Raw genomic sequence first — 27,940 nt, forward strand, 5'->3', positions numbered from 1 at the left:
AAAGATAATGTTTGAAAGGATACCACCCCAGTGACAATTTTGTACCTTTTTTCTGAGCACATGGACTAGATAAAGTATATAGATAGACAGACTATATGACTGCAAAAAGGTTATAGTGGGACTCCAAAGACAGTACATTTCCAAGTTTCCACTTTAGCTGAATCTCAGAATAACAGACTGAATCCGCAGACTGATGCCAGAGAGTAATTCATGCCAGTTGTTACCCACAGAAAACATAGGCAAACCATGAGAGATAATCTTTTCAAGTGCCAGCAAGAGCAGATCTGAATATGGTTAGTAAAACCCTTCAGAGTCATATAAAACCTATTGGTTTGTTTGAGTTTCTAATAGACTACGTTGTATTTAACTGTCCGGGAACACATTATAGGGAAAAGAAAATACTCATTGAATAATCCTTCACACTAAAGTGAAGAGGCCTTTCAAACCAAATTTGACTTTGCAAGCTCAATGCATCTGGCCTGACCTGAGCAGCTCGATCGCAGCAGCTGGAAGAAGTGGCTTTGGCCAAACCGTTTATTATCATTTTAATTACTTAAGTGACTGCAAAGGCGTATGTACACAAACCCAGCTGACACGTTCATACTGACCTCTGACTTTCACTAGAGATTCATTCTGTACATAAGAGAGCGAGAGAGGGAACAAAACGGAGAGAGGCAATAAACAATGGCAAACATGTCAGTGGCCTGAAAGCCTCATGTGGCCAGTACTAAACCATTAAGATGATTTAAAAATGTACCTTTATAATCAAGAAAAATACTAACATCTCTCTGTACCAATTTGACATGGCTCAGACTAAGGAGATCGTTGAATTATATAATTGTTATATTATATAACACACACATACATACTTAATGTATATTTTTGATAATTTCAGGGACATGCAAGGATCATCACAATTTATAGGTGGCAGTATGAATATTTTTATGTGATATAAACATTATGTTAGCATATGTTAATTAATAATTGCAGTTTGTTAAAACATATTAAACATAAATTAAAATGCCTGCCTGCAAAATCAAAAATGAATATTAAAAAGTAATGATTAAAAAAAGACTCAAAATGGAGAATATTTACTCTGTAATAAAAGGAACAAATGGCAGATCAAATGTTTCAAATTTCTTATATCTTTAATGCTCACTTATTTTGATTTCTTGATGTACTTCTGAACTTAACTGAGTGAAATTAGGCCGTAACTCATAGCATCTTCTGCACTTTGATGTGCTTTAATTTTAATCTGCAGACAAAATTTCAACAAACCACAGAGAATTTCTCACATTTTCCCCTCAGCAAGGGGTCCAAATAGAAGGTCATTTCAGAGCCTTAATAAGACACCCCCCTGCTACTTAAGAGCACCCCTATTTATTTTCATTTTTTCTTGGAGTGGCACCATCAAACCCCAAGCATTGTAAGTGACCCTTAGATATGGCTAGCCTGGCAGGTGGTAAGGTTTTGCTGGCAGAAAGGAGAGGGCTTCTCTATGTGTGATCTCTTACAAACTTTTTAGAGTGAGGGTGGTATCGGATGACGCCTTTCCTGTCTGAAATATACACGTTCAGGTGGTCGCAAAATCATTTCGGTGCCGAGCTTTATAGTCTCGTATTCAAAAATCGGCCTTATGCTCACTGTGTCGACACTGTTACTGTCGGAGTGTGTAAAACTCTGCGTTGTTTGCCTTATCAGTGGAGTTTGTTTTTTAAACCCAAGCGTGTCAACTGAGCTAAACTATTGATAATAGCAGAATAAAGTTCGCTATAAAATCCTCTTTAATATTAGCTACGCTAGTGTGATCATGTCATCGTTTTTCTTACAGCATCTATATTTTCCTCTAGAAAAAAATCTATGCAACTTGGAAATGTTTAACACACATTTAAATCTGCGTGATAAATTTTTATTGTATTTTTATTTAGGTCATAGTAACAGGATTTCTGTGCTGGCTATATGCGCTGAATGCCGTCGTGATATTATTATTCGTTTATTGTTCGGAAGATTCATATTGTCATTCATGAGACCTGCAAACACAGTTTTTTTTGTGCCCTGGATGTTGGATGAAATAATATACATACATAGCCTATTCATTCCCCTTAATATAGAACATAATCTTTGTAAACATATTAGTCTAATGACTAGCTATATATTTTTAAAATTGTGAGAAAAGTTGAATAGTTTATAAAGTAATACATGTGTTAAAAATTTGTAATTATGTAAAACAATGCTGTAGTAATTACCTGTTTACTGTTTGACTGGAAACTTATATTTGTGTAGGCTAGGCGTCTTAAAAAATAATTACTAACAAGACGATTTAAAATATTCAAGATTATTGAAACAAGATGCTTTATAATCCTTCGAATAGTTCTAATAATAGATTAAATAAAATGTTTAAATAACATTGTGTAATTTAATGACATGTAACTTCAGAAAAGTAGTCTAAATGTATTTGTCACCCTCCCAAATGCCGTCCCGTAATGCTAGCTATTCAAAGCGGAACTAACCTTATGTGTATACCGTAAATTAAAATAATTAATTAGCTAAATAAAATACAATAAATAAACAGGAAAACCAAAATTGGGTAGTTTAAAATTATTTCCCCATTATGAACAAAAAAAGTAGTATAAATAACACTCAGTTATGCGTTGGAACAAAGATGCCATTTTCCAAGTTAAATGGGCTGCTAAATACTTATTTGCAGTGTAGCCTACTTTCCTTTTCTTTTCTTTTTTTTTTTCTTACAAACGTTAGTCATCGTGATATTAGGCTATAGAGGCTAACTTAAAAAGAGAATATAACTGCAAGTTGGCTATACAAAGTAACGTAAAATATTTGTATTTAATATATTTATTTTTACTCCTAAAGATTTACTCTACACTGTTCTTCGCAAATAACATACTCTATAGCTGTTCTTTAAACTGTCTCCAACTTTTCTGTTTACTGAAATAGGCTACTTCATATTGTTTAGACGGTTTAACACTATGAATAGCGCCCTGCTTGAGTCAGATTTATCAGTTAAATAACCATTAGGGGTATCCAAACACACTGAAAGCGAAAGCAAGTGTAATTGTTTAATTTCTGGTCATCTCCGAGTTTCATAAATCTTATTTAGTGCTTGTGAATGCGCGGGGGTGGAGTTTCACCTTCTCCATATTCAGAAGTTGGGTGGCTGCTTGAAGCTCACACTCTTTGCCGTATAAAGAGAGGACCTCGGTCTCTTTAAGACAAGACAAATTAACGACTTGTACAAATAATTGGCCGCATTGCTTCATTTTTGACATCACTAAAACATTTATGGTGTCCACTGACGCGCTACATGCTTGAGACGAGGCCAGAGGAGCATGATGGAGTACTTGAGCGACAAGTTCTCCTTAAAAAGTCAAGCGATTAAAGGCAGCGATTACTACATGGACCAAGTCATGGAGACTTTAGACAATGTGCAGTACTACAACAAGACATCACCTAAATGCGTCCAGGCCTTCTCGATGCAGAGCAATGATCAACACACCACCATGGACAGATCGTCTCCGTGTGACAACCAAAACAGTAAGTCTGACTTTAAACACACACACACCCAAAGTTTTTTTTTTCTTTGTTAAATGTAACAAAACATTTTGCGTACCATTTTAAAAATCTTTGGTGATTTTGCAACACCTTGGATCAGTAAAATATGTTTTTTGCTTCTCCAGATATTAATCACATTTTAAGAGTTTCTTCATGTCAGTGCGCTGGAGTCGTCTAGATTATTTAAAGTACCGATATATGTGCTTTTCTATGTGGATTTCTGAAAATACAAAAGTCTTCTGTGGATGACAGAATGTTCTCCTGGCACCAATCTATAAAAGTAATTTAATAACTTTCATTTTTTAACAAAATAAGAAAACCAGATTACGTCGGATTTAGAAGCTATTGCCAGTTTTGTATTTCCTACAAGAAATGTTTTACCATTTAGGATACTAGCAGTTGTAGGCTTTTTATTGATGAAATCACTTGTATGAAGTAAATGTAAAAAGTACATATAGCAGATTTAGTAGCCTTTGTAAGATTTGCATTAAAAAAGATCTCCGTTTGTTTCTAACAATTACAAATAGTTTTTCAAAAGTTGAGAAAGATAAAAAAAGAAAATTGGTTTAACATTTTCATGGAACGTGGCCTTTGTCTAATTCTTTATAACTTTAAATAAACTTTGTTATTATTTAAAAAAAAAAAATCCTATCCACTAGCCTAATTGTTTGGTAACTTTCCATTAAAAAAGTAATTCGTAAATCTAAAGCTGCAAATAATTTATTTATTTAAATTTGAAGATGAATATTCAAATAAATAGCCTAAACATAATTTTAACCTCATTGTAGCCTACATGAACTAAATGGGCAAATAGCTACTACACAGGTCTAGGCTATATTCAGATACTTTCCTTTCATTATAAAGTTACATTGGCCGTTGATAAATATCCATGAGCATTTTCTTATTTTTATGCAAATAGGCTTATATCCAAATTTATGGTCTCAAGGTTTTCGTCATTTTTAAAATGATCATAGGATGTAAAATTACTCCATTCGGGTGTTTTTATGAGACAATTATTTAGTGTTTAAAAAAAGGTTTAACGTTTTAGATGTAGTTTAAGATAGGGTGCTGCTAAAAGTTTTGTGTATTCTTGTGTTAACTACTCGAGTTTTAATGATCAGATTCAGGCGTGAATTACTGCGCTCCTAAAACTGAAGACAGCAGCCTGCACGCGATGGAGAACTGCTGCAGACCAGACAAAACAGACCTGGACGACATCGGCGAAAAATGCGACAGCAACGTGTCGAGCAGCAAGAAGAGACGCCATCGCACGACCTTCACGAGCGCTCAACTAGAGGAACTGGAGAAAGTCTTCCAGAAAACCCACTACCCAGATGTGTATGTGAGAGAACAACTGGCCATGAGAACAGAGCTCACGGAGGCCAGGGTTCAGGTAACGGCTCACTTTCATTTGTGATGATTCTCTCAGTTTCCCTGGATGTTTTTATACTTCATAATTCTCAATGCTAATTTAAGTCCTGTCTGAGAATAACGTCATTACATTTGAGGTTTAAAAAGCCTTAGTTGTCTCTAAAAAAAATTCTAATACATTTTTAGTCCTTATGCATTTATTCCTCATAAAAAACTTACTTTTTGCCTTAATCGTTGAAGTTAAAATGAAAGTGGTGCTAAAGATGCCGTATACAGCATGCACCTTTTTTTGCTCTTTTCCAAAAGTAAATGACTGTAATTACCGATTAATTAAGTTTAGCCCTATAAAACTATTAAAAATTAAATGTGATAAAAACGATGACAACGTTTTACATACCTGACATTTATAACAGATAAAGATGATGAACTTAATCTCACAGCCCTGAATTTATGGCTTCACATTTACACTAAACCAAAATGTTTTAATAAAAAGAAGGCTACATTACAAATTTTTTTTTAAATAAAACTTGTTCTGTAAATTTGTGCTTATGTAAAATTCTAACTTGATATTAATCAACAATTTTACATCATGGAAAAATAACTTTTCTTTTTATTTTTTAGGTATGGTTCCAGAACAGAAGAGCCAAGTGGAGAAAGCGAGAAAGATACGGACAGATCCAGCAGGCCAAAAGCCACTTTGCAGCGACCTATGACATATCAATGCTGCCCCGGACAGACAGCTACTCACAGGTGATTCATTTTATTTATCTACACCATGGTTTTACAAAAACATTGGCAAAAAATAAAATCAACCAGTGCATGGCTGTCTATTAGGTCACCACTCAAATGTAAAAGAATACTTTCCCTGGTGTTTTTAGCAAACCATACTTTTTATTGTGCTTTTTTGTATATATATATATATATATATATATATATATATATATATATGTATATGTATATACATACATACATTGTATAAGTAGGTTTCATGACCTATTATTCAAGGTGACAAAGTATTTACTGTTGTGATTAGTAAATTTGACTGTAAAGTCTCAAAACATTTGACCAAATTTCTGCGAATAGCATATGGTCCTTACAGACTCAAACACAATGCATGGATTGTTGACAACGCTTTAAACTGTTTTGACGTTTGTGTAGTCAGTCAGGCTGCAGAGAGCTGTCTCACGCTAACTGACAAAAGCTGTTGGGAGGATAGGAGATGAAGATTTAGATGGCACCACGGGACCTCAATTTCCTTCATCAGAGAGTAGATTCCTCACTTGTGTGTTTTCCATAGTAACATAAAAAAGCGTGTGCCTTTATAGGAGAGGTCTTTATTGCACCTGGCATGTTGTAAGGAGAGGTGGGTGGGTGCTAAGCCTTGTGTTTGTCTTATGCCCAGATTTTTGTGGTAAACACAAATACATTTTTGCGGGCTATAGGATTTGTTCTTAAAAGCCTGGTCTGGATTTATTTAAAGTCTTGGACATAATTGTGACTGTATTTTAATGTAGATTGAGGGTGTATCTGATATGATGTCATCGCGGTTTATAATGAAGCGTTTTCCCAGGCATACTAAAATGCATCGATTTAAATTTTAAAATCGAGTTAACTTTCCAAATCACAATCTATGTGTATGTACCATGAATTTCCAAACATTTGGATTTCTTTATTTTGATTATGGATTTTTTTGCTTCATGACTTCCTGCCCCAGTGAAATGTCTATTCATGAAAAAAATAAATAAAAATTATAGCTAGTCAACAGCATTTATGAAAACAGATCAAGTGCTGCGTTCGTTTAAACAATGACACCCAACATATGGAAATAAGAACATTAAACCGGGTTTAGGAATGTACTGTGTGAAACGTCAGTTTATAATTGTTAGCCCTGGGTAACGTATGAGCAGTGTGAAACTTAAAAGCAAGATAACCCAGGATCAGGTTTACCTGTGTTTTAGAATGACCTACACTCTGAGTAAAAAAAAGTATAATTTAAAAGCTGCCACTGGAACATTACACTTTCAAAAGGTAGCCTACTAATATGTATCATTAAGGTATTACTATGCACACCATAGGTACTAACATGTGCCTTTAAGATACTAATATTCCCCCTTTAGGGGTTAATAAGGTACAAAAAAACTTTTTTTCTGAGAGTGCAGAGTTAACTATTATAGTTGAGAAGCGTTGTGATTTTATAGTTCATTTTGATTTTACGTTATTCCTCCTTCCACACAGATTTCCAACAACTTATGGACAGGTCCCACTGCAGGCAGCTCTGTAGTCTCGTCCTGCATGATCCCACGCGGTTCCCCTCCCTGCGTGACGTCTCCCTATCCCCACTCGCCGAGAGCCGGCGAGCACAGTTACGTGGGATTCCCCAATCACCAGCAAAATCAGTTTGGAATGTCTCTCAACAACTTCTTCGCCGATTCACTTCTGGCGCCTTCAGCGAACAGTCACGCTGCGTTCGAGACCAAACCTGAGTTTGAACGGCGGTCCTCCAGCATTGCTGTGCTGCGGATGAAGGCGAAGGAACACGCAGCCAACATATCTTGGACCATGTGAACTCTGAACTTATTCTAATAGTGCTGATCTCAACAGTTTTAACCTATAACAGTACAGCCAGTTACTTCGTGAATTTGTTTTTATTTTATTTTTTATTGGAACAACAAAATACCAGCCGTAATTATAGACTGTTCTGGAAAAGTTTTCTGTCCTTTCAAAAATAATTTAAGAAACCTCTTGATTAAACAGTAGTTGTTCTTATTTTGTCTTAGCGTCTCTTGTCATTGTGAATATGAAGGCCACAGATCTCGACAGTATTATACTCTCATGACTTTGACAGAGATGTTATGGTCGACATACTAACACTATGTCTTTGTGCTTTGCAGCAAAGCTGTTTAATGCTCTCTAGCTGTGGTTTAGTCCACATTGCCACATGCAGAGTTGCAATTTTTTATTTTATATTACGGTAATAAAAGTTCATTAAAATTACAGTTTACTGTATGTGTTTCACTCTCTTAGGTCTATTGTTTTGATATATAATAAAAATGTAATTTATTCCAGTGATGGCAAAGCTGAATTTTGCAGCCATTCAGCCTTAAGTGTCACATGATTTTACAGAAATGATTCTAATATGCTGATTTGGTGATCATGAAGCATTTTTTTAAATATATTTACAGTTTACATAATAACAGTTGTGCTGCTTAATAGTTACAGTAGTAATAACAATAGTAATAGTAATAACAACCCCACCACCTTTATTTATTTATTTAAATGAAGTTATGATCTAAAATCCATATACATTTTTGAGTAAATCGACAAAATAAGCAGCGTTTAAAAATATTCTGATTTAGTATTGACTCCTCGGCTGACACTTGTTTCAGCCTTTTTAGATAAACACAACTTTATCAAGTTTCTTAACAGCTGGAGCAACGGTAAACTCTTAATTTGGATCTACCCAGTAAATACCAGTACTTATTAAAAATAACACAGGGATGCATATTCTAAATCTTAATTTAAAAGAAATGTAATCATTAAGTTAGTTTTACATACAGTATGTTTATGTAACGAGTTTAAAAACATCTAATCTTTTGTGTTTTTTTTTATTCTATGATTTACTTGATAAAAGCATATGTATTACTTATTCTTAGTATTTTGTATCGACGGTAGTGATATGAACCTTTGTTAATATTTGTGTATTTTATCTTGACTGTGAGACTGATGGTGCAGCACATGTGAGGCAGAAGATCCCAGCACACTCTGCTGCAGATGAGTTCCATCAGCAGGCCGAATGGGTTTGACCCTCTGGGGTGAACCACGCTCATTAATAAAGACCCTCACACGCTTGGGGGAGTGAGGCACGTGAAAGAGACGGATCTCTCTGCTGCCAAACACTCCAGACCTGCAGTTGGGAAGAAAAAAAAAATCTAATTTTAAAGCACTATTGACATTGATTTCAAGAATGTACCTATGCATTTAATATTTTCCCTTTGAGCTTTCTTTAAAATAAAATTAAATAAAATTATGATTAGATGGTACTGAAAAATTAGTTGGTCATATTAACATTTGCACTCATAGTTTAGTAAAACAAAAACCACACATAAAGTACCTATAATAAATAAAAACAATCTGACTTGCACACCGCAGGCATGAATTTTGTGAAAGACATTTCTAAGATAAGTGCAACGACAAAAACAAAACACACAGGACTTTGTGTGGAAAGTGATGCAATGCCTCTTGTCCGACAATGTATGCCCTGATTATGAATGGCTGTCCTCCAGACAATTCCTTGATGGACATTTTTGGCCCTACTCTGCATTCAAGCACAATGTGGTCTTTATAATTACAGCACGCAAGTAAACACATTTACTATGTATTTCGTGTGGAAGGCTTATGCAGTTCTCTCAACCCACACGTCCAACTGGTGCTGTACCAAAGGAAATAGCACACGTCAGACACGTCACGTCACTGTCAGATGTAATATGTAACTATAATTCTTTAAGTTTTTTTATTTGTTTATTTGATTTGAAGGTATCGAGGGCAATTACAGTTCATTCAAATGGTCAAATTTTGCAACCAAGTGCAATCATTCACCCACGTTACATTATACTCTGGCTTTAATAATGATGTCCAATAGAGTAGAATATATATAAATATATAATATGTAAATAAATACAAAACTTTAAACGTACAAAAAAGGAGACGCACTTCCTTATATGTTAATGTTAAAACAATTACGACAAAAAACAAAACAAAAAAATCACAAAAAAAAAAAAAAATGAAAAAGCAGAAAAAATGTGAAGGGCAATATACAAATCATTGCTTTTACCAGCAGTGTAATTGCATAAACTGTGCAAGCAAAAAATACACAAACTTGCTCTGGACCTGAGAAGAGCTGAATGTTTTAGCTGACTTTTGCCAAAATGAATGGCAGTGTAGTTTTGTGCAATAAATGCTGTTCTTCTGAACTTTCTATTCATCAAAAATCATGAGAAAATGACCATTCTTAGAAAAAAATATAAAGCAGCACAACTATTTCTAACATTGTTAATAATAAGAAATGTCCCAAGTACCAAATGTTCCAAAAAATAATGCACAAAATCCGCAGGTCACAATGATTTCTGAAGGATCATGTGACGCTGAAGACTGCAGTAATGGTTGCTGAAAATTCAGCTTATCCATCAGAAATAAATGACATTTTAAAACATACTGAAATAGAAAACAGTTATTTTACATTTTAAAAATATTTCACAATATTACTGTATTTTTGATCAAATAAATGCAGCCTTGGTGAGCTTTTTTTAACAGTAGTCTAATTCCAGAGTCCTGGGTTAGTAAGAGAAAAAGGAAAATAAATGTCTAGAATTTGTCTTGTGTTATATTGTTAGATGACAGTTTTTCATCACATTCTCTGCATATGACATTATAATATTATTTTACATACATTAACACTATAGACCTGTCTCTAACAATTGTCAGAAACAATATACAAACAATGAGCTCATAAAGGAAACAACAGCATAAGCATGGATCACTGCAAAACTCTTGTCTTTATAATACTGAATGTTCTCGGACTTAATATGAATCATTACAAGACACAAAAGAAAACATGGCCTGTTATGAAATATTGGATAATGCAATATTTAAGGACCTTTGGGGTATTTATGGCTCGTGTGCTAGGAACTGAAGACCAGCCAGACAAGAATACACCGCGCTTTGCTTAAGTCAGTCACACGTCTTGTTTTCTTTCTATCCAAATGCCACATACATTCTCTGATGGACATTTCAGCTGGGTCCCATCATTCACAAAAACTCCCAGCATGCAGCAGGTCGTGATGTTTTTAGCCCTATGCCGAGCGAGGGGCCAGCGATCTCTCTTCCTGCCAGGACAGTTATGTATGTTCAGTAGGAGCAGTGGTGCTAGAGTCCATACTGGGCTTCGTGATTAATGAAAGCATTCCCCGAACCGAGTCTCCAGCGCAAAAGAAGCCCTGTGAGTTATTGTGTGCGAAGTGATTTTTTTATTACCTTTTCACACAGAGCTAGGCTGTTTCAGAGATCAACACAAAGTCATATAGATCAGGAGGAGAAGCCGCAACGCTGGTGTCTGTGATTGATGTAAACGCTTACAAATAGTAATGTTAGTACCTGAGACCTGAAAACAAAGAGGACAGAAAGACTGATCAGGTGATAGAAATGTTACTAAAAATATCAAATGGAATTATTTCAAGTGTTGAGTTTTATATGAAACTCACTCCTGATATAACAGTCTGTTGAATCTGTGGGCAGAAAGCTTTTAGCTTCATTTGTTGTGGCTGGTGAGTCATTGTGAGAGTGACGTGTAACGCGCTCATGGATAGTCAGATGCGACGGCACCCCATTGAGTTAACAATGTTTACTAATGCCAAGACAAACAGAGACAATAAACAGGGCAATTTACCATCAGAGACAAACAAACTCAAGACATGACCAATTACCTGTGGTGTCTAGATCTGAGTATTTGGCATTCAATTACATCAGTAGGCTATGTTAAACAATACTGCATTCATCAATATTTAATTTTAAATGAATTTCTAACGTTTTAGAAAAACCTATTTATTAAACATTAAATGAAAACTTAATATAAATCTAGAAAAAGATAAGGGAAATATATATTATAATTATTTTTTTAATTCTTCAGTTTAGCTTCCAGAGCTCACCCAAAAATGAAAATTCTTTCATTATTTATGTACTCTCATGTAGTTCCAAAGCCTTGAATTTCATTCATCTTTGAAACACAAATAAAAAATGTTATGCAACCTGAGAGGCCTCCACTGAGAGCAGTCCATTCCAACAAAAATTATTTCATAAAAAGATACATGTAGTGAAATAAACCCTTTTGAATCAAGCATATAACTCTTCCGGTTACTATTTTTATTTGCTGTTATTAAATCACTGTGAATATGTGAATAAAATCCTAAATCATATCTGTTTATCAAACAAAGAACTTGGTTAAACCATTTGATTCATATTGATTATGTTCACTACGTCTTTGACTTTTTCACCCGACAAAGTTTTGGTAGAATAGAGTTTCAGTGGAGAGACAGAAATCTGTCAGGTTTCATTAAAAATATCTTCATTAGTGTTTTGAAGATCGAAGAATGATGTGAAGGTGAGGTGATCTATTCTTCAGTTACTGCTTTGAATGGTTCATTGACTGAGTCAAAGACTGAGAGCTTTTTTAGTGAATCGTTTTGAGTGACTCATTAAAAAGAAGTGGTTCATAAGAGCCCTTTTTTTTTTTTTTTTTGCAAACTGAAAATTACGGCTCATATTATGTTTGCACATGTTAGAGATAATACAGTAGGCTACATATTGAAACTGCATATGGATGAATACAAAGCTTTTCTGATTTTACATTATTGTAGCATATTTTTTTTATTTTTGTAGCAGTCTGCAGCCCTGACTTATTAATAGTTTTAGTCTAATTTTATGTTTTACCTAACAGTTAAATTAAGTCACATGCAGAGTTATTTTAGTACCATTGATATACTATAATTTTTTTAAATTTAAATTTTTTTTTTATATTTAAATTTTTCATTTTAATTTTCTGTTAAAATTTTAATCATTTTTTTGTTTTTATAACTTTTTTTTTAGTTTCTTTTTTTATATGTCTATATTATGGAGCATTTAGTAAGTTTGTATTTATTTGATTTATTTATTTTTGCAGTTTTCAGTTTGTTACATGCATACACCACAAATTAGATGATTTTCTGGAAAGCAAATGATCTGAAACCATCTCATGGTGAAACCACAATCCCGTATCAAATGACAAACAAGTGGCCTCTTCTCCAGTGATTGGAGTGGGACTCTCACTGATTTCCCAGCAGGAGGAGAGAACCATCTAAAACCCTCAATCTCCATCATCTGCACTGGCTCATCTCTCTATCTACACAAACATCACGAGAAGCACCATTCCCTCAGCCTTAGTTCATTAAACCCTATGAGGAACTATCAGGTCTGAAGAACCACTGCAAAAGAAGCTAATAATGAGTAAAGTGAAATATGTGGGTTAGTTATACACCACTCTATATGACCTTTCTTGTTTACTTCTGTTATTCATGGTATTGGAGTTTAAATGCAACTTACGTCAAATAAATAACTGTACATGTGATGTTTTAATTACAGGCTAGATCCATCTCGGTCACTCAAAGTAATGGCAGCAGCCAAATATAAATGCTTTTGTTCTTAAAGTCAGACTTTAGTTTAAAGATAAACGTGGTGTCTTGAAAGAGAAAGTAAGTCATCCTTTGATGATAAAAACACATGGATCTCAAACCCCTCCAAAAGTAATCTCTAGATTGCAGACAGTGACATATCATCTTGTCACCATCTCATGAACTAATGGTAGAAATGTTCGTTTCTTATCACGTATATTGATGTGATCCGCTGACCCTGTGGGCATTTGAAGCCACATCTCCAATGTCAGGCCAGGTCCTCCCACACGGCTCTTCCCTTCTCCTACTGGCTTTGAAGTTCATTCTCCTCAAGATGGAAAATCTTAGGGCCAAGTCACCTCAAAGATTAATTCTGAAATATTGAAGAAACGACTTCATAAAGCATATAGTACCCTCCATGCAAAATTACTCTTGGACTTGTCTTTAACCAATAAAGACTTGGTAAACCATATATTTATTTTCCAGCTACTCCAACTTCATCCTCAGGCCATCCAAGATGTATATGAATCTGTTGTTATCATCGGAACAGATTTGGAAAAATTTAGCATTACATCACTTGCTCACCAATGGATCCTCTGCAGTGAATAGGTGCCGTCAGAAGAAGAGTCCAAACAGCTGATAAAATCATCCAAAAGTTCTCTTGTGAAGTGAAAAGCTGCATGTTTGTGTCTTAACCTTCTAATTATAGCTAAAATACATGTCCTCTATCCATAATATCACTTTCTAGGTATATACAGTATATATTGCTGTACATGGGTATAATGTATGTATACGGATCAAATCTGACATACTTATATCCAGGTCCTCATACTATTATATCCAGGCTATATAGGGGACAATACAGTTTTTTTGTAAGATGTCAGTGTTTTATTCTAAGATTTTGACTGTCTAAAAACTTAGTGGATGTTTTGGAAATGGTGCCGTTGTTTATTTGTGAAGGTTGCTGTGGCAGGTGATAAGAATTCCTTACTAATGAGGAACATAATCACCTGTTGACTGACAGTGGGCTCTTGCCTCAAGCTAGACCCCTCTCAAGTGACGCTGCTGATTTTACAGATTTACTCTGAAGGGGGTTATGTAACAGAGCCTGCCGGAGAACTGTACTGTAAACACAGCTCTGCTTCTTTGATAACCAGTGAGTTCTTTTAATCAGGTCTGAGGAAAGAGCTTTAACACCCCCCCGTGGCTCTCATTATTGGGCCAGGGTGATGGGCTAAGTAGCTAAAGTCCATACCTCCGAAGTCCCTTTGGGATTTCACCCCACGGGGTGCACAGAATCAAGAGACTGATGGGCTTAGTGGTAGTTCTGATTTTACTGTAATTATTCTCTGTGAAACTAAAGGTCACGTTTCACTTTATCTAAAAGCCTCATTTAGATACTTTTCTACAAATATAAAGCAGTAGCTAAATGCTCTGTCAGATGGATTTCATTGATTAGAATACGTAGAGCTAAAAAAAAAAAAAAAAAAAAAAAAATAAATAAAAAAAAGTGTTGAATCCTGCCACCTGCTGGTACAGAATTGGTAAGGCATAGCATTGAATCTGGTAATCCTCAGAAATGGAAGAGATTTTGCAATTTTTAATGTCTGTAGTTAACATTACTTGAGGGTTTTTTTTTCTGTAGCATAGCTAGATTTGCTGGTTAACCTACAAACTGATATTGTGACAGAACAGCCGTATTTGATTTATCAGCTTTAGATAAATAGCATTTAAAAATTGAGTTTCAGTTGGGCACAAACTGCAAGATGATAAAGTAGATTTTTTTTAATGGAATTTACTAAAAGTTCTGCAAAAAATAAAATAAAAAAATAAATAAATAAGAAAAGAAAAGAAAAAAAAGATTCATTATATTATTCCCTGATAAGTACAACACATATGACATAATAATAATAATAACAATAATAATTATAATTATAATAATAATATCATATTATTCAACCATTGTTATTATAGTTATAGTTATAATTGGGATACTAATATTTATTAATATTTTGAATTAGCTTTTGTTTTTATATTTTCTTTTCTCAATTTAATTTTGCGGTGTTTTGTCGTTTTAGTAGTTTAGTGTAGTTTACTGTATCATTACTAAATTTTTATGTGATTTCAGTTATCATTTATTGTACTTTAAGCACCAAAAATGTTTGAATTGTTTTAATTTTTGTTTTAGCTTTCGTTAATTGGAATTTTAATATAATCCTTACTCTAAATAAATGTGGCATTAAAATGAGCATATAATGATGAACAAAACATCTAAAATAGACAATTTTACAAAACAGAGTTTAGGGAATATTCTTTATTTTAAATATCAAACAACAGCCTTGTTGAATATAGGTCAAAATATGCAGCCCTAAAAGAAGGGGAATGGAAGGTGGCAGAAGGATTTTTTTTTTTACCCACTTGTCATGATTTTATGCTATATTTTAATAAACGCTTTGAGAAATCCAGCCTCAAGTGTGAGGGTACTTAGAGGCAGGGGAACTGAGGTGGTAAATGAAAAACAATTTCATCTCTGAAGGGAAGGTGAAAATAGATTAGAAAAGCTACTTGAAATCTTTGAAATACCACCCACTTGTACGGTAACCAGGTTCAAGGTACTTTTACTGTTTCTCTTCAGGATGCAGTGACAGCACAACTGAGGCTGAATCAAAAGCACTCCTCTTCAAATAAGTGGCTATAATAGAAAAAAAAAACTCACTGAGAATTCACTGAGCAGAACAGCGTGAGAATTGAATCACCAGTGGGATGTAAAAAACATGCCAGTGATTTTGTGTGTGTGTGGTGATAACCTGAATCCTGGCAAAAACCAACACTACAGTTCACACACTTATTATCTGCTTGGTATGATAGTGGATTCGTCTCCACATAAGCATATACCCATGTTGCATGCTGAGTTTTATCCTTCAAAGTTAAAAATATCTACCCAAAGACTAAAGGCAGCCCTTTGAGGAAGATAAACGCTATCCTTGGATGATCTCTGAAAGTCAATGGAGTGAAATATTATCAATTCTGCCATAATGAACAAAGCTTTTGTTTTTCGGCATCACTGTAATAACTACATTCTCTGTCGTTTGTCTTTTTTTATGCCTGCTTAAGACAAATCGAAATTGAATGGTTGTGAAGATGCTCATATTCTGTGAACATATTTCATTGGTGTCTGTTTGTCTGTGTAATTTGATGTTACACACATCATGCGGTGATTCATCGTTTCTGTTCGTTCTCCTTCAATGAGCAGTCTTCTCATTCACGCCTGGTAAAAAAAAAAAAAAAATAATAACAAAGTTAACTAAACAGACAAAAAGATTTTGAAGAAGTTTATAAAATCTCCAAACATTTGGTGTCTTTATATATCTACCACTGCACACAGACGCCTAAAATATGATAAAGCATTTATAGTTCTTGCACAGACTGTCTCTGATTTGTGAGTCAAACTAGTTCAGGCTAAGCAGTTTTGATTATGCTCCTTCCAGCAGATGGCAGTCTAGCACATGTTTAGCCTGAAGACATAAAGAGCCTAAAACTAAACTCAATATGAAACCCTTCAACTCAGCACGGGAAAGTTGTGATGTCCCTGACATTGAGCAAACTCAGCACCTGTGCTGTCTGCCATTTTAATCACTCAGCGTGAACGTATCCCTCATTGTCCTGAGGGAACGCCTGGTGTTTGTCTCTCATTAAAGCCTCCCTAGTGATTGGAAATGAGAGGCCACGCTCTGTGGTCTCTGCCAACCTCTTCTGCTGTGCGTGGAGAAGGGGGTCCCAGGGGCGATTGTGTTTTTCAAATATAAGTTCATCAGTATTCAGCTGCCAATCCGCCATACTGGTCAATCAGCTCAGCGTGTGTGGTTTCACTAACAATCTTAATCTGTCAGGGCAAAGCCTATCGAGCATTTATAGCCTATGAGTGAACTGAATAATAAATTCATTCATTAGTTTATTTTAACCCTGGCAATGCCTCAACCTAAAATCTCCTTAATACATTTAAGTATATACATTATTATTATGAAGAAATACTACTATTCAAAAGTTTAAGATTTTTAATATATCTGAAAGAAGCTCAATCAGGGTGCATTTATTTGGTCGAAAACACAGAAATACTATGAAATATTATTACAAGTTGCAATATTTTAATATGCCGTGTATTCCTGTGATGGAAAAGCTGAATTTTCAAGCAGTCATCATTACATTCTTCGCTGTCACATGATCCTTTAGAAACCTTTGAATTATGATGATTTGTAGCTCATGAATATGTATTATTATCAATTTTAAAACCATTTGTGCTTCTTAGTTATTTTGTGGAACCATGATAAAAAATTTTTTTTTCAGGATTCTGTAAGATAACCATGAAGCTCAAAGAATAGGCATATTTATTTGAAATGTAGCCACATTTCTTGTTGACTCAAAACATTTGATTGGTCATGTATTAAGTCTACTAAAAACAGCATTTATCAGATATTTGGGATATAACCCATCTTTTTATTATAGAAACCATCTTCTTAACAATACTTTTGAAACGCTGCTCAGCCAATTAAAATCAATGCCTGGATCTAACTATTTGTATTGCTTTATTTCAAATGCAATAATAGCCTGCTCCAGAGGCTGTAATTCCACACTTTAATTCTTTGTGTACAGGAACTTGAACATTCCTCACATTCCAGGAAGCCTTTCAAGCCTATAGTATTTACTCAACTTCCCAAATGATAGCTCTTTTCACTAATGATTAACCATTTATTGGTGCAAGGTGTTTACTGTTTTAAAGGGAAATGGAGCATTAAGTCCATTTAGGAAGGAAGATGAAAATTCTTGCCTGATGTTTGTTCATGTTTAATTAACAAGAACTGATTTTTTTTTTTTTGTCTAATACCACTGCAATTTACCTGTGGATGACTCAACATCCCCCCTCCAAAAATCCCCCATGTAGCCTAATAACCTGTGTAAGAGTGACTAAACACTTAGCAGGCCGTTTCATCGGAATATGCTGCACGTTTACGTAGGATCCATAATGAACCAAATCAATTTAAGAACAGTGTGACAGGGAAGTCAGAGTGCATGCTATTCACATAATTGCTCCTGCTCAAAATAGCTTATGAATCTCCCTGCAGAGATATATATGTTGAGCTTGGTTGATTTAATGGGTATTGCACACTGAGTCACTGAATTGTCTGCTGTCTGTATTTCAATGCTTTGTCTTCCTGATCCTTGGATTGACTTTAACAGCTTTGGCTCTTAGGCAGTCTTAAAAAGCGTTAAAAAATAAGTTAAAAGATTCAGCAGGCCTCACATGACCACCCAGCCATCAAAGAATGAGCTATATAAATAAAATATGGAAAGCAATGCTGAGTATGATTGACCTTTTGAGGAGATTCATAGCTCTAGTCTGTCCCTATACGCTGTCACGGCATTAAACTTATCTTTGAGGCATATAATAGACTCCTGACTACTGCATCAGTCACCTCTGTCGTTGTGTTGTATAGTGCATTCTAACACTATCATTTTTCCCCTTAAGCCTCATAGAAGAAAGCAAGCCAGACTATGCGGTTTCATACTTGATTAAAGTTGCAGTTACTTCAGAAGAGTGCTCTCTTTCGCTGCCTTTAAAGAGGACAGATCCAGCTAACAATTTTTGGTTCCCATCCAGAACGTTTGTGGAATGTTTGGTTATAAAACTACAACCTTAAAGATTGTTCATGGAATATTAAGAAATGGTTCCCAAAAGGAGTGAGTAGCATGAATGGAGCATCTTCTGTCTGTTACATGCTTGCAACTTTGCTTAGCTCAAGCTTTGCTAAGCTGGAGAGAGAGATGTTAAGTGTTTCCCATGGGTAATGAATGAGTTGATCATCCTATTGTTGCCCTGGGCACACCCTACCTCATATACCAATGTGACTGCCTATATAATTATTGCTGCCAATTACTGGCAGCTGAATTAGAAGAAGACAAGGTTATAAAAGCCACTTGAACTTGTGATGTGAGGGGAGGGAATGAAGTATCAAAGGCTGTTGAATTGAGTTGCTGGCTGTCATTTGTGCAATTTCCCATGTGTTATCTTAATTTTTTCTATTCTGTCTACTTCCTTTGCTCGGTAGCTTGTTATATGTTATATGATGATGATATATAATGTTTCCTGAGGACTAAATCAACATTTGGTTTGTTTTGTATTCTGAAGGATCATGTGACACCAAAGACTGAAGTAATGGCTGCTGGAAATTCAAAATGACATTTTAAAACATATTAGAATAAAATAAATATTTAACATATATTTCACAATAGTACAGTTTTTACAGTATTTCTAATGAAATAGATGCAGCATTGATGAGTAGGGGAGAACCGGGGCGAAAGTAACACGGGACGAAAGTAACAAAGCGATTTTCTCCGAGCCTCTTTCTGCATTTGCATTCCCAGCTATGACAGAATGTTCAGCATGCAATCCTTGACGGAGCTGAGAAATATCATGTGATTTCCTCATCGTTTCCCGAAGTTAGGTCCGTAAAACTATTTTCGAGTACAAAAAGTAAATTATTGAAGCGGTATTTTTTTCAAAGTAATGATCAATCTACAGGTTATTTAGTGCTTTAACACATCCTAAAGTTAGCATTTTCAATTTTTTTTATATATAAAATTAAATCGAGTTTAAATGTCAGGAGTTCCTGTCGGGACGAAAGTAACAGTTGTTACTTTTGTCCCGCTAAAGTCACAGAAAGTATTTATTTTGTTCCAGTGCAAGCTATATTGTGAATTTATGTGTCTTGCATCATTTCTTACAAATGTTAATGTCATATTATACCAAAAGAATATGTCCGAGTGAGGTTCAGAAAGACAGACAGAGGTCTGGTTTTATCCAGATGTTTTTGAGAGGGTGTTTCTGGACATAGAGGAACATCTCTCTTTGGGCAGCTGCTACATCACATTTATATTTAGGTTTTAGCCATATATTAGCCTTTACACCTCCACCTGTGAATTTGCAGTGTTTCCAGATGTTTTAATGCACATTTTTAATTCATGCATAAAAACAACTGGATGGAAACATAAATAGGCCTACTGTTACATTATGTTTAAAGTTTTTTTATTATGCTAATGTGATTACATTTTTATATTGTGCATTCTGTAGAATTTTTTTATTATTATATAAAAATACATTGAAATTTACAATAAAAAAAATACAGTCAGGTTTTAAGACATCCGATGAAACTTAAACTTAAATTTAAAATGAAAATATGAAAATGTAATTTAATATTTTTTTTTGCAAAGATAAAGGACAAAATATGTTTGCAGTTATTTATTAACAAGGTCACAATCAGGTATACTTAAGAAAAATAAGACTAACAGAAAAAAATCTAGCTTATTTGTGTTACTTTTGACCCACCTGTGTGTTACTTTCGTCCCAACCGATGGGGTCGAAAGTAACAATGTGCAACTTGTGTTCAAAGTGAAATTATACTGAAGTCTTTCTACATTTCTACAAAATACCACCTGGTATTGTTAGACCACACTTCTGAGTTACTGGCCACAGCAGAAATATATCTATGTATACAACATTATCTTTTAAAATGAAGTTTTTCTGAAAAATGGTACTTTCGCCCCTGCTCTCCCCTACTCAGATCAAATTGAATAGGACTAATAGACTTTAAATGTTACATTTAAAAGGTTAAAAGATTTTTGGAGCTTACTGTACATACACTTAATATAAAGTTATTGTAACACAATGTCATATCCTTACCTTAAAACTTGGGGAAAAAAGTGTGGGACCAACACATTTATTTTGACACATTTTAATCTCCTTTTTCTAAACCCATGCCTCATTCACCCATACAGAACATATCTGCCCATGACAGCTTTAATGCCAAGCAATAAACAGGGGCCGATGCTAAGGATTTGAATCAGCGCATCAAAGAGAAATGCATTGCTTATGCCCTCCCCAGAATGACGGGGGAAACAGCTGAAGGTAAAGTTGGACAGATTTATTGAGTGTTTTTATGGGCCTGTTAGAAATCACTCAGGACTTACTGAGGCTGATAATGAAGGGAAATATAAAACAGGCCGGCTCTTTTTGTTGGCACTATTCCTGGCCTTACTTATTATTACTGAGACATTGTGATGGCATTTTGAAATCTCACAAACACACACTTGCATGCACTGATTTTCCTTCCAATGCCTGAAGCAATAAAGGCACAAGGATCCAAAAAACTGGAAGAAACACATGCAAAACAACTGGCCAAACAAAACAAATAGTCCATAAATACATATGTTTTCCATGCTGAACAATGGAGGGGAGTATTGTTGCTTCCAGAATCATAATTGAAAAACTGTAAGGTAATCTGCAGTATTGTACACAATTCCCCCCAGCAGATATTCACTGGTTTCTCTGAATCTACTGGAGAGGAAACTCAAGGGATGTCAATAATAAGTGGTTGCATTCTTCAGTTTGCTTTAGCAATAAAAATACCCTTTTGTGCATTTGCTAAATTGCTCTTCAAAATCATTTTCTTCTTCACTATACCAGAAAATGACAGTGAACATGCTGTGTGCCTCACTCCGCACGCTTTTGTATGCTGACAATATTAGCATTAGTTAGTTAAAATGTCCCTCGTAGTGCACAGCTGTGCTGTTTAATTAAAATAATTTCCTCAGCCCCACACTCACTAATTGCTATTTAAAATCCTAACACCGCTCTCTGCTAAAAATGGACAATGTCTTGCAAGTAAACATTTTTATTGCCAGGTTTTAGGTTGGAAATGCTTAGAGGAGGATCTAAAGAAAAAAAGAAAGAGGTGTCGAAATCATTTCAGCTTTGAGGGATATGCCAGAACTTTATGGTGAATCCAGTTTTAATACTGTAGGGATGTCAACAATTTTATAAAGGCCAAAGTTTATTTACTCGTTGGTAGGAAACCAAGAAGAAACATTCCCCACCTTTGCAAGGAGGTTTACGTAAGCCCATGACTAGGCTAAATAGAAGTCACATGATGTCCTTTTGGACAAACCTGATGGTTTTATATTTGATTAATATTTGGCAGTTTGCTAATATGACATGCTTTTAAACTGTCTGTGCCCTTTAAAGAATCTAAAACGTACTCACCAGTTATATCATATTAGATAAGCATGCATTGCTTCAGCTCATCAGTCTGTAAATAACAGGTCTGAACAGAGAAACATTACAATAATTAATGGAAATATTCTGTAATGTCACATCATCTTGTCTGGAGCATTAGTATGTCTGGGGCACAAAAACCCAGGCCTGTCTTCAAATGTGAAAGGTCAGCCTTTACATATTGAGCCATACTGGAAACAACAGAAAGATTTTACAGAATCAAAAACTCCCATCATTGGTACAAATGAAGGACTCACAGTTAAATGAATGTAATGCACATATCTGAGATTTGGCTTGATTACTTGCTCTAATGTGTCTTCAACCCACTGCTTTATCAATCTCAATGTAAACAAAAAATACAATGTTTCTTATTTTCTGGTTTGATGAATTGGTGGCTCATTTGTTTGAATTCGTACAATCTTATTTATCATGAGATATATCAACGCAATCTCACAACCAAGTCATATATTTAATGAGTTGGCTAATTCATACAAATTCTTACGACCTCACTCGTATGATTTTGTATGATTAGTCTGAGGGGTAGTTTTAGGTGCGGGTTAGAGGTGGTCCTTTGCAGAATTTTTACTAATTTGGTTTTTAAAAAGAAAAAAAGAAGAAAAAAAAAGAAAGAAATTTGTATGGGTTTTAGATACATACAATTTAGCCACCTTGTACCAATATGTATGAATTGCCATGAGGTCAGGTTGGATATACAGTATTTGCCTGTCTAGAATTGACGCCCCATGAAAGAGAGGGGTGGGGTGAGCAGTAGCTCATTATCATTTAAAGAGACATGCACCAAAATGGGTTGCCGTGAACAGAGATGTTTTTGAAAAGATAAAACGGGGTTGTTTTACATGACTATTGAAGAATTTTAACCAAAGTATGTTCAACGCTATCTTACGGACATTATTTTACGAGGTGGCTGAGTGACATTGTATTCATTTGTATGATTTCTGTTTGAATTACTGTGAGATTGGGTTAGTATGTTACCAAGATTTCAAGAAAAGACGCTAAAGATACCATCTTGTGGAAAATGGGATGTGGTCTTTAAATATATTTTTACTCACTGTGCTTTCTAAAGTCTGCATGTCTTTTATTAGCATAACATTCACACTCACACTGAATGAACATCTCTGTTGCTTGGCTGGGCAATCTCATTAGAGCAGAAAATAAATTAGGAAAATTTGTAGTGTCCATATTCCATAAACAAAAATTAGTGGCAAATATTGATTATAGGCCTACAAATAATTTTATGGCCTACCGGCACTTGTCTGTTTAAAGGAAGTTAAAGTTTTTTAAAACTTTTTTCTCCACAATTTCCTTAAAAATTAAAATATAAAATGTAAATGGGTCAGTGGCGATAGTACTGTACGTCATATACAGGTTGATTTTCATTCGACCTGAGTTTGATTCATGTCTCAAGGTCCTGTGCCAGTCCCGCTCCCATCTCTCAACCCAGTACTTTACTGTAATCTCTCAACTTTACTGTCTATATGATAACGAATAAAAAGCTCCCAAAAGGAGCACTGGGAATCTATGTGCATTTGCATTATGTCCATCCTCTGAAATCATACAGAAACAGTAAGTTTTCAACCACCAATATCTCAAGCATTTAGACCATAACCAGATGCATGCATTTTTCACAGAAAATCAATGAACAAATACAAAAGACTATACAATTAATTTAAGCATGTCTAAGATTCAATAATTGGTCATAGTCATCCTACAGTATGATTCATCACAGAAGTAAAAACAGACATCTCATAACCCTTCCGTTTAATATAATCCATCAAAAGATCTTAATCTCTTTTTGGGTGGATAAAATCTGCAGCTTGTAGGATAGATCATGAATTATCTTTTTGCTTTAGAAAGCAAAGAAAACATTTTGCTAGCTGCTTGTAATACAGGCAGCTTGATCTTTCCGCTCAAGATGACTTTACTTATTGAAAACGTCATTGCTTTTTTTCCTAATAAGGTGTAAGTAATAAGCCCCTGGAACCATTTCAGGACTCCAGTCATGCATTTAAACAGAATTCAGTATAAGGTTTATGCACTTTACAGTCAGGCATGTTATATTTGTTAACAAATGATCTTGCTTTTGCTTTGGGAGCAGAGAAAGTGGGAAATGCACCCCAAGGGAGGTTGTGCCACAACTTACCATTTAATGTGAAGAGACATTGGTGCACATTAGTAAATGTTCAGGAAAAATCTGATCATGTGATGCTGAAAATATGAAAAACATCTAATGCCAGTGGCAGGTTGTGGGTGTGTCTTTGTGGCAAACATCGCAGATGTTCATTCAATTAGGGGTGGAGAGGAAACATTTAATGGGGGTGTTCGTTTATGCACCAAATCCATGAGGTTTGCAAAACGCATTGTCCTGTGAATGTGACTGGCAGTTTATAACCCCTTCTCTGTATAGCCTTGAGCTTATACTGTCCTCTTTTAACCCTCCCTTCATGTTTAACACCTCTCTAAGAAATCTGATAGGATTAGAAGAAAACCGGTCTGGGTTACTTGTCACAATGTTCCCTATGGAGTGTTTTCTCTCTTGTTATGGATATGTGACTTATATTTTGCCTCAGGACCGAACATTATATTATATTATATTATATTATATTATATTATAATACAAAAATAATAATAATAAATCTGACAAATAAATCATAAGTTTATAAAAATAAATCACAAATCTGTCTAAATCTGTGTTAGTGAGCACTTCTCCTTTGCCGAGATAATCCATCCACCTCACAGGTGTAGCATATCAAGATGCTGATTAGACAGCATGATTATTGCACAGGTGTGCCTTAGGCTGTCCACAATAAAAGGCCACTCTAAAATGTGCAGTTTTATCACACGGCCCTATGTTGCAAGGATCTGTACTCAATTCCTGGAAGCTGAAAACATCCCACTTCTTGCATGGCCAGTATACTCACTGGACATGTCACCCATTGAGCATGTTTGGGATGCTCTGGATCGGCGTATACGACACTGTGTTCCAGTTCCTGCCAATATCCAGCAACTTCACCTAGCTATTGAAGAGGAGTGGACCAACATTCCACCTGGATGATGCCATAACGCCCACCACACACCAGCTTACTGGTGGAGAGGAGACAGAGTGATGAAGACAATCAGCGGATATGGGGATTGTTAGGAGGCCATGATGGTCGGAGGCCAATGGGCGAATTTAGCCAGGATGCCGAGGTCACATCTCTACTCGGTTTAAAGTCTCATCCGAAGGACGGTGCTTGTTGACTGTATAGTGTCCCCATCACTACACTGGGGCACTAGGACCCACACAGACCACAGGATGAGCACCCCCTGCTGGCCTCACTAGCACCTCTTCCAGCAGCAAACTAGTTTTCTCAGGTGGTCTCCCATCCAGGTACTGACCAGGCTCAGCCCTGCTTAGCTTCAGTGGGAAACCTGTTTTGGGCTCCAGGGTGATATGGCTGCCAGCTGCCAATAATCATGCTGACTAATCAGCATCTTGATATGCAACACCTGTGAGGTGGATGTATTATCTTGGCAAAGGAGAAGTGCTCGCTGACACAGATTTAGACAGATTTTTGAAAAATATTTGAGAGAAATAGACCTTTTGTGTACATAGAAAAGTCTTAGATCTTTGAGTTCAGCTCATGAAAAATGGGGGCAAAAACAAAAGTGCTGCATTTATAATTTTGTTGAGTATATATATACCTTTAATGCAGTGTGTCATGTAGCTCATGTACATGTAGCTCTCAATTGCCAAAACGAGTTGTCAGGAATTTTAATCTCACTCTGTTACGGCTCTACATCACGAAGTAACACATTTGCATATTATCCGCCCAGTTTTAAGTCGCCAACTTGCCTGCCCACAAAAACAGTAACATTTTTGTGTGGTTAACATCATGTCGAGAAGATGCTGTATCCTACTCTGTGTGAGTAAATGTGTTTGATCACAACTCATAATTAGGCTACCACACACTTGTCAACACTTAACACTTATACCACTGAGAAATGTCCTGATCCAGTCATACTTACAAATCTGTCTCATGTCAGTCAGCCAGTTCAACTGTTTCATCATCAGACTCCAGCTTAAATTAGTAGACTTCAATCCATACCATCTTTTCTAAGTATTGACTAGACTCAAGGGCTGCCATTTTATCATGGTAATCGGCATTTCGTTTCTGACATGTACTGTACGCGTTAGACCAATTCTGAGCCAATCTCTCTTCGGCTCTGGACTAATCACAAAGGACTGTGCCATCTGACCAATCACAGCAGTGAGGACTCACGGAAATGGGGTGTTTAGAGAGACTGATTCTTTGAACTGCTTTGAACGATTCGTTTATGAATTTTGTGAGAAAACTAAAAAAATTTTTTTTACGTTGCATGAATGTAAACCTGTTTTAAGAGACTCGTAAAACAATATTAGCAACCTTAAAAATAGCATAATGGGGCACTTTAATATTAATAAAATTATTATTAAAATTAAAATAAAATTCTGTATTATTTATTGGTCAAAACAGTAGCTTGATATATAATTTACCTTATTCTGTTTCATAAATTTTGTCTTCACAATAAAAATTAATTCAGCTAAAATTCCTTTCAGCTAAATTTACATTAGAACTTAGTAGTTTGTAATTTAAAATTTAGCTGAAAAGCATATGGTAGGCTGTTTTTTTCAGCAGGTTCCCATGTGACAACATGCCCCAAGACCAAAAAAGATCTGTTTGCGAAACTTTATTAAAGTAGTTCACTCTGTAAAAGTTGTTTACAGGAGTAAAATGCATTACAACTAGTGTCCCCTATATAAAAAATAATAACTAAAATAAAATATATGATAATAATAATAATAAATTTTTTTTAGTATTTAGTAAAAAAGCTTTAGTATGAAAAAGGACTTCTGTACTTGATGTTTTACTGTTAACCATTCTCACAGGTATTTTTTTCTACAGTATGCAGTTTTGGGAAGGTTAAAAATGTAATAATTTAAAATGTAATAAGTAGTGTAACTATTTCAATTACTTAAACAAATTTAACTGATTATATTTGATTACTTTTCTAAATGTCTAACAAGTAAACAAGGCAGGGTTAACCTTACAGTAGTACTCAACACTGATTACTGTCACTTTTGAAATCCTTCATCAGTTGAATTAAGATTATAATAGTTTAATTTTGAAAGCACAGCCACCACAAAATCAGCCTTACTTTGAGTTCATTCTGAGGTTAAATACAGATTTAAAAGCATAACGAGAAATAGTTTAGTAGCTATAATACTGTTTTTGAAATCAATTCTTTGCAGAGCTTTGACAGAAAACACATGGCCTTGGAAAAAACAGTTACTCTTAAAAATAAAGCATATATATATATATATATATATGCTAGTATACATATATAACGTCTCGGTTACGTACGTAACCCTCGTTCCCTGATGGAGGGAACGGAGACGTTATGTCGACCGACAAATGGGGTCTCACTTGGGAGGCCAATCATCTCTGATTTAAGAGAAAACGCCAATGAAATTGGCAAGTGGATTAACACACCTGAGCCACTCCCCGTGCCAGCGGGTATAAATAGGGCGACAGGTGCATCCACTCATTAGGTTTTACGCTGAGGAGCCGAGAACGTGTCCCGGCAACAGCGAATGGTTCAAGGTTGTGGCATGGGGACATAACGTCTCCGTTCCCTCCATCAGGGAACGAGGGTT

General features: G+C 35.3%; 1 protein-coding gene across 1 annotated transcript; it reads left to right on the plus strand.

The window, feature by feature from the left end:
• The first annotated feature begins 3,071 nt into the window (after positions 1-3,071).
• Positions 3,072-7,935, plus strand: alx1 (ALX homeobox 1). Its single transcript, XM_026287352.1, has 4 exons — positions 3,072-3,552; positions 4,692-4,963; positions 5,563-5,691; positions 7,177-7,935. Exons 1-4 carry the CDS (start codon positions 3,348-3,350, stop codon positions 7,504-7,506), a joined length of 936 nt encoding a protein of 311 aa, XP_026143137.1. The 5' UTR covers positions 3,072-3,347; the 3' UTR covers positions 7,507-7,935.
• The last annotated feature ends 20,005 nt before the right edge of the window (positions 7,936-27,940 follow it).

The sequence above is a fragment of the Carassius auratus genome, chromosome 18 (assembly GCF_003368295.1).
Source record: "Carassius auratus strain Wakin chromosome 18, ASM336829v1, whole genome shotgun sequence".
Lineage (NCBI taxonomy): Eukaryota > Metazoa > Chordata > Actinopteri > Cypriniformes > Cyprinidae > Carassius > Carassius auratus.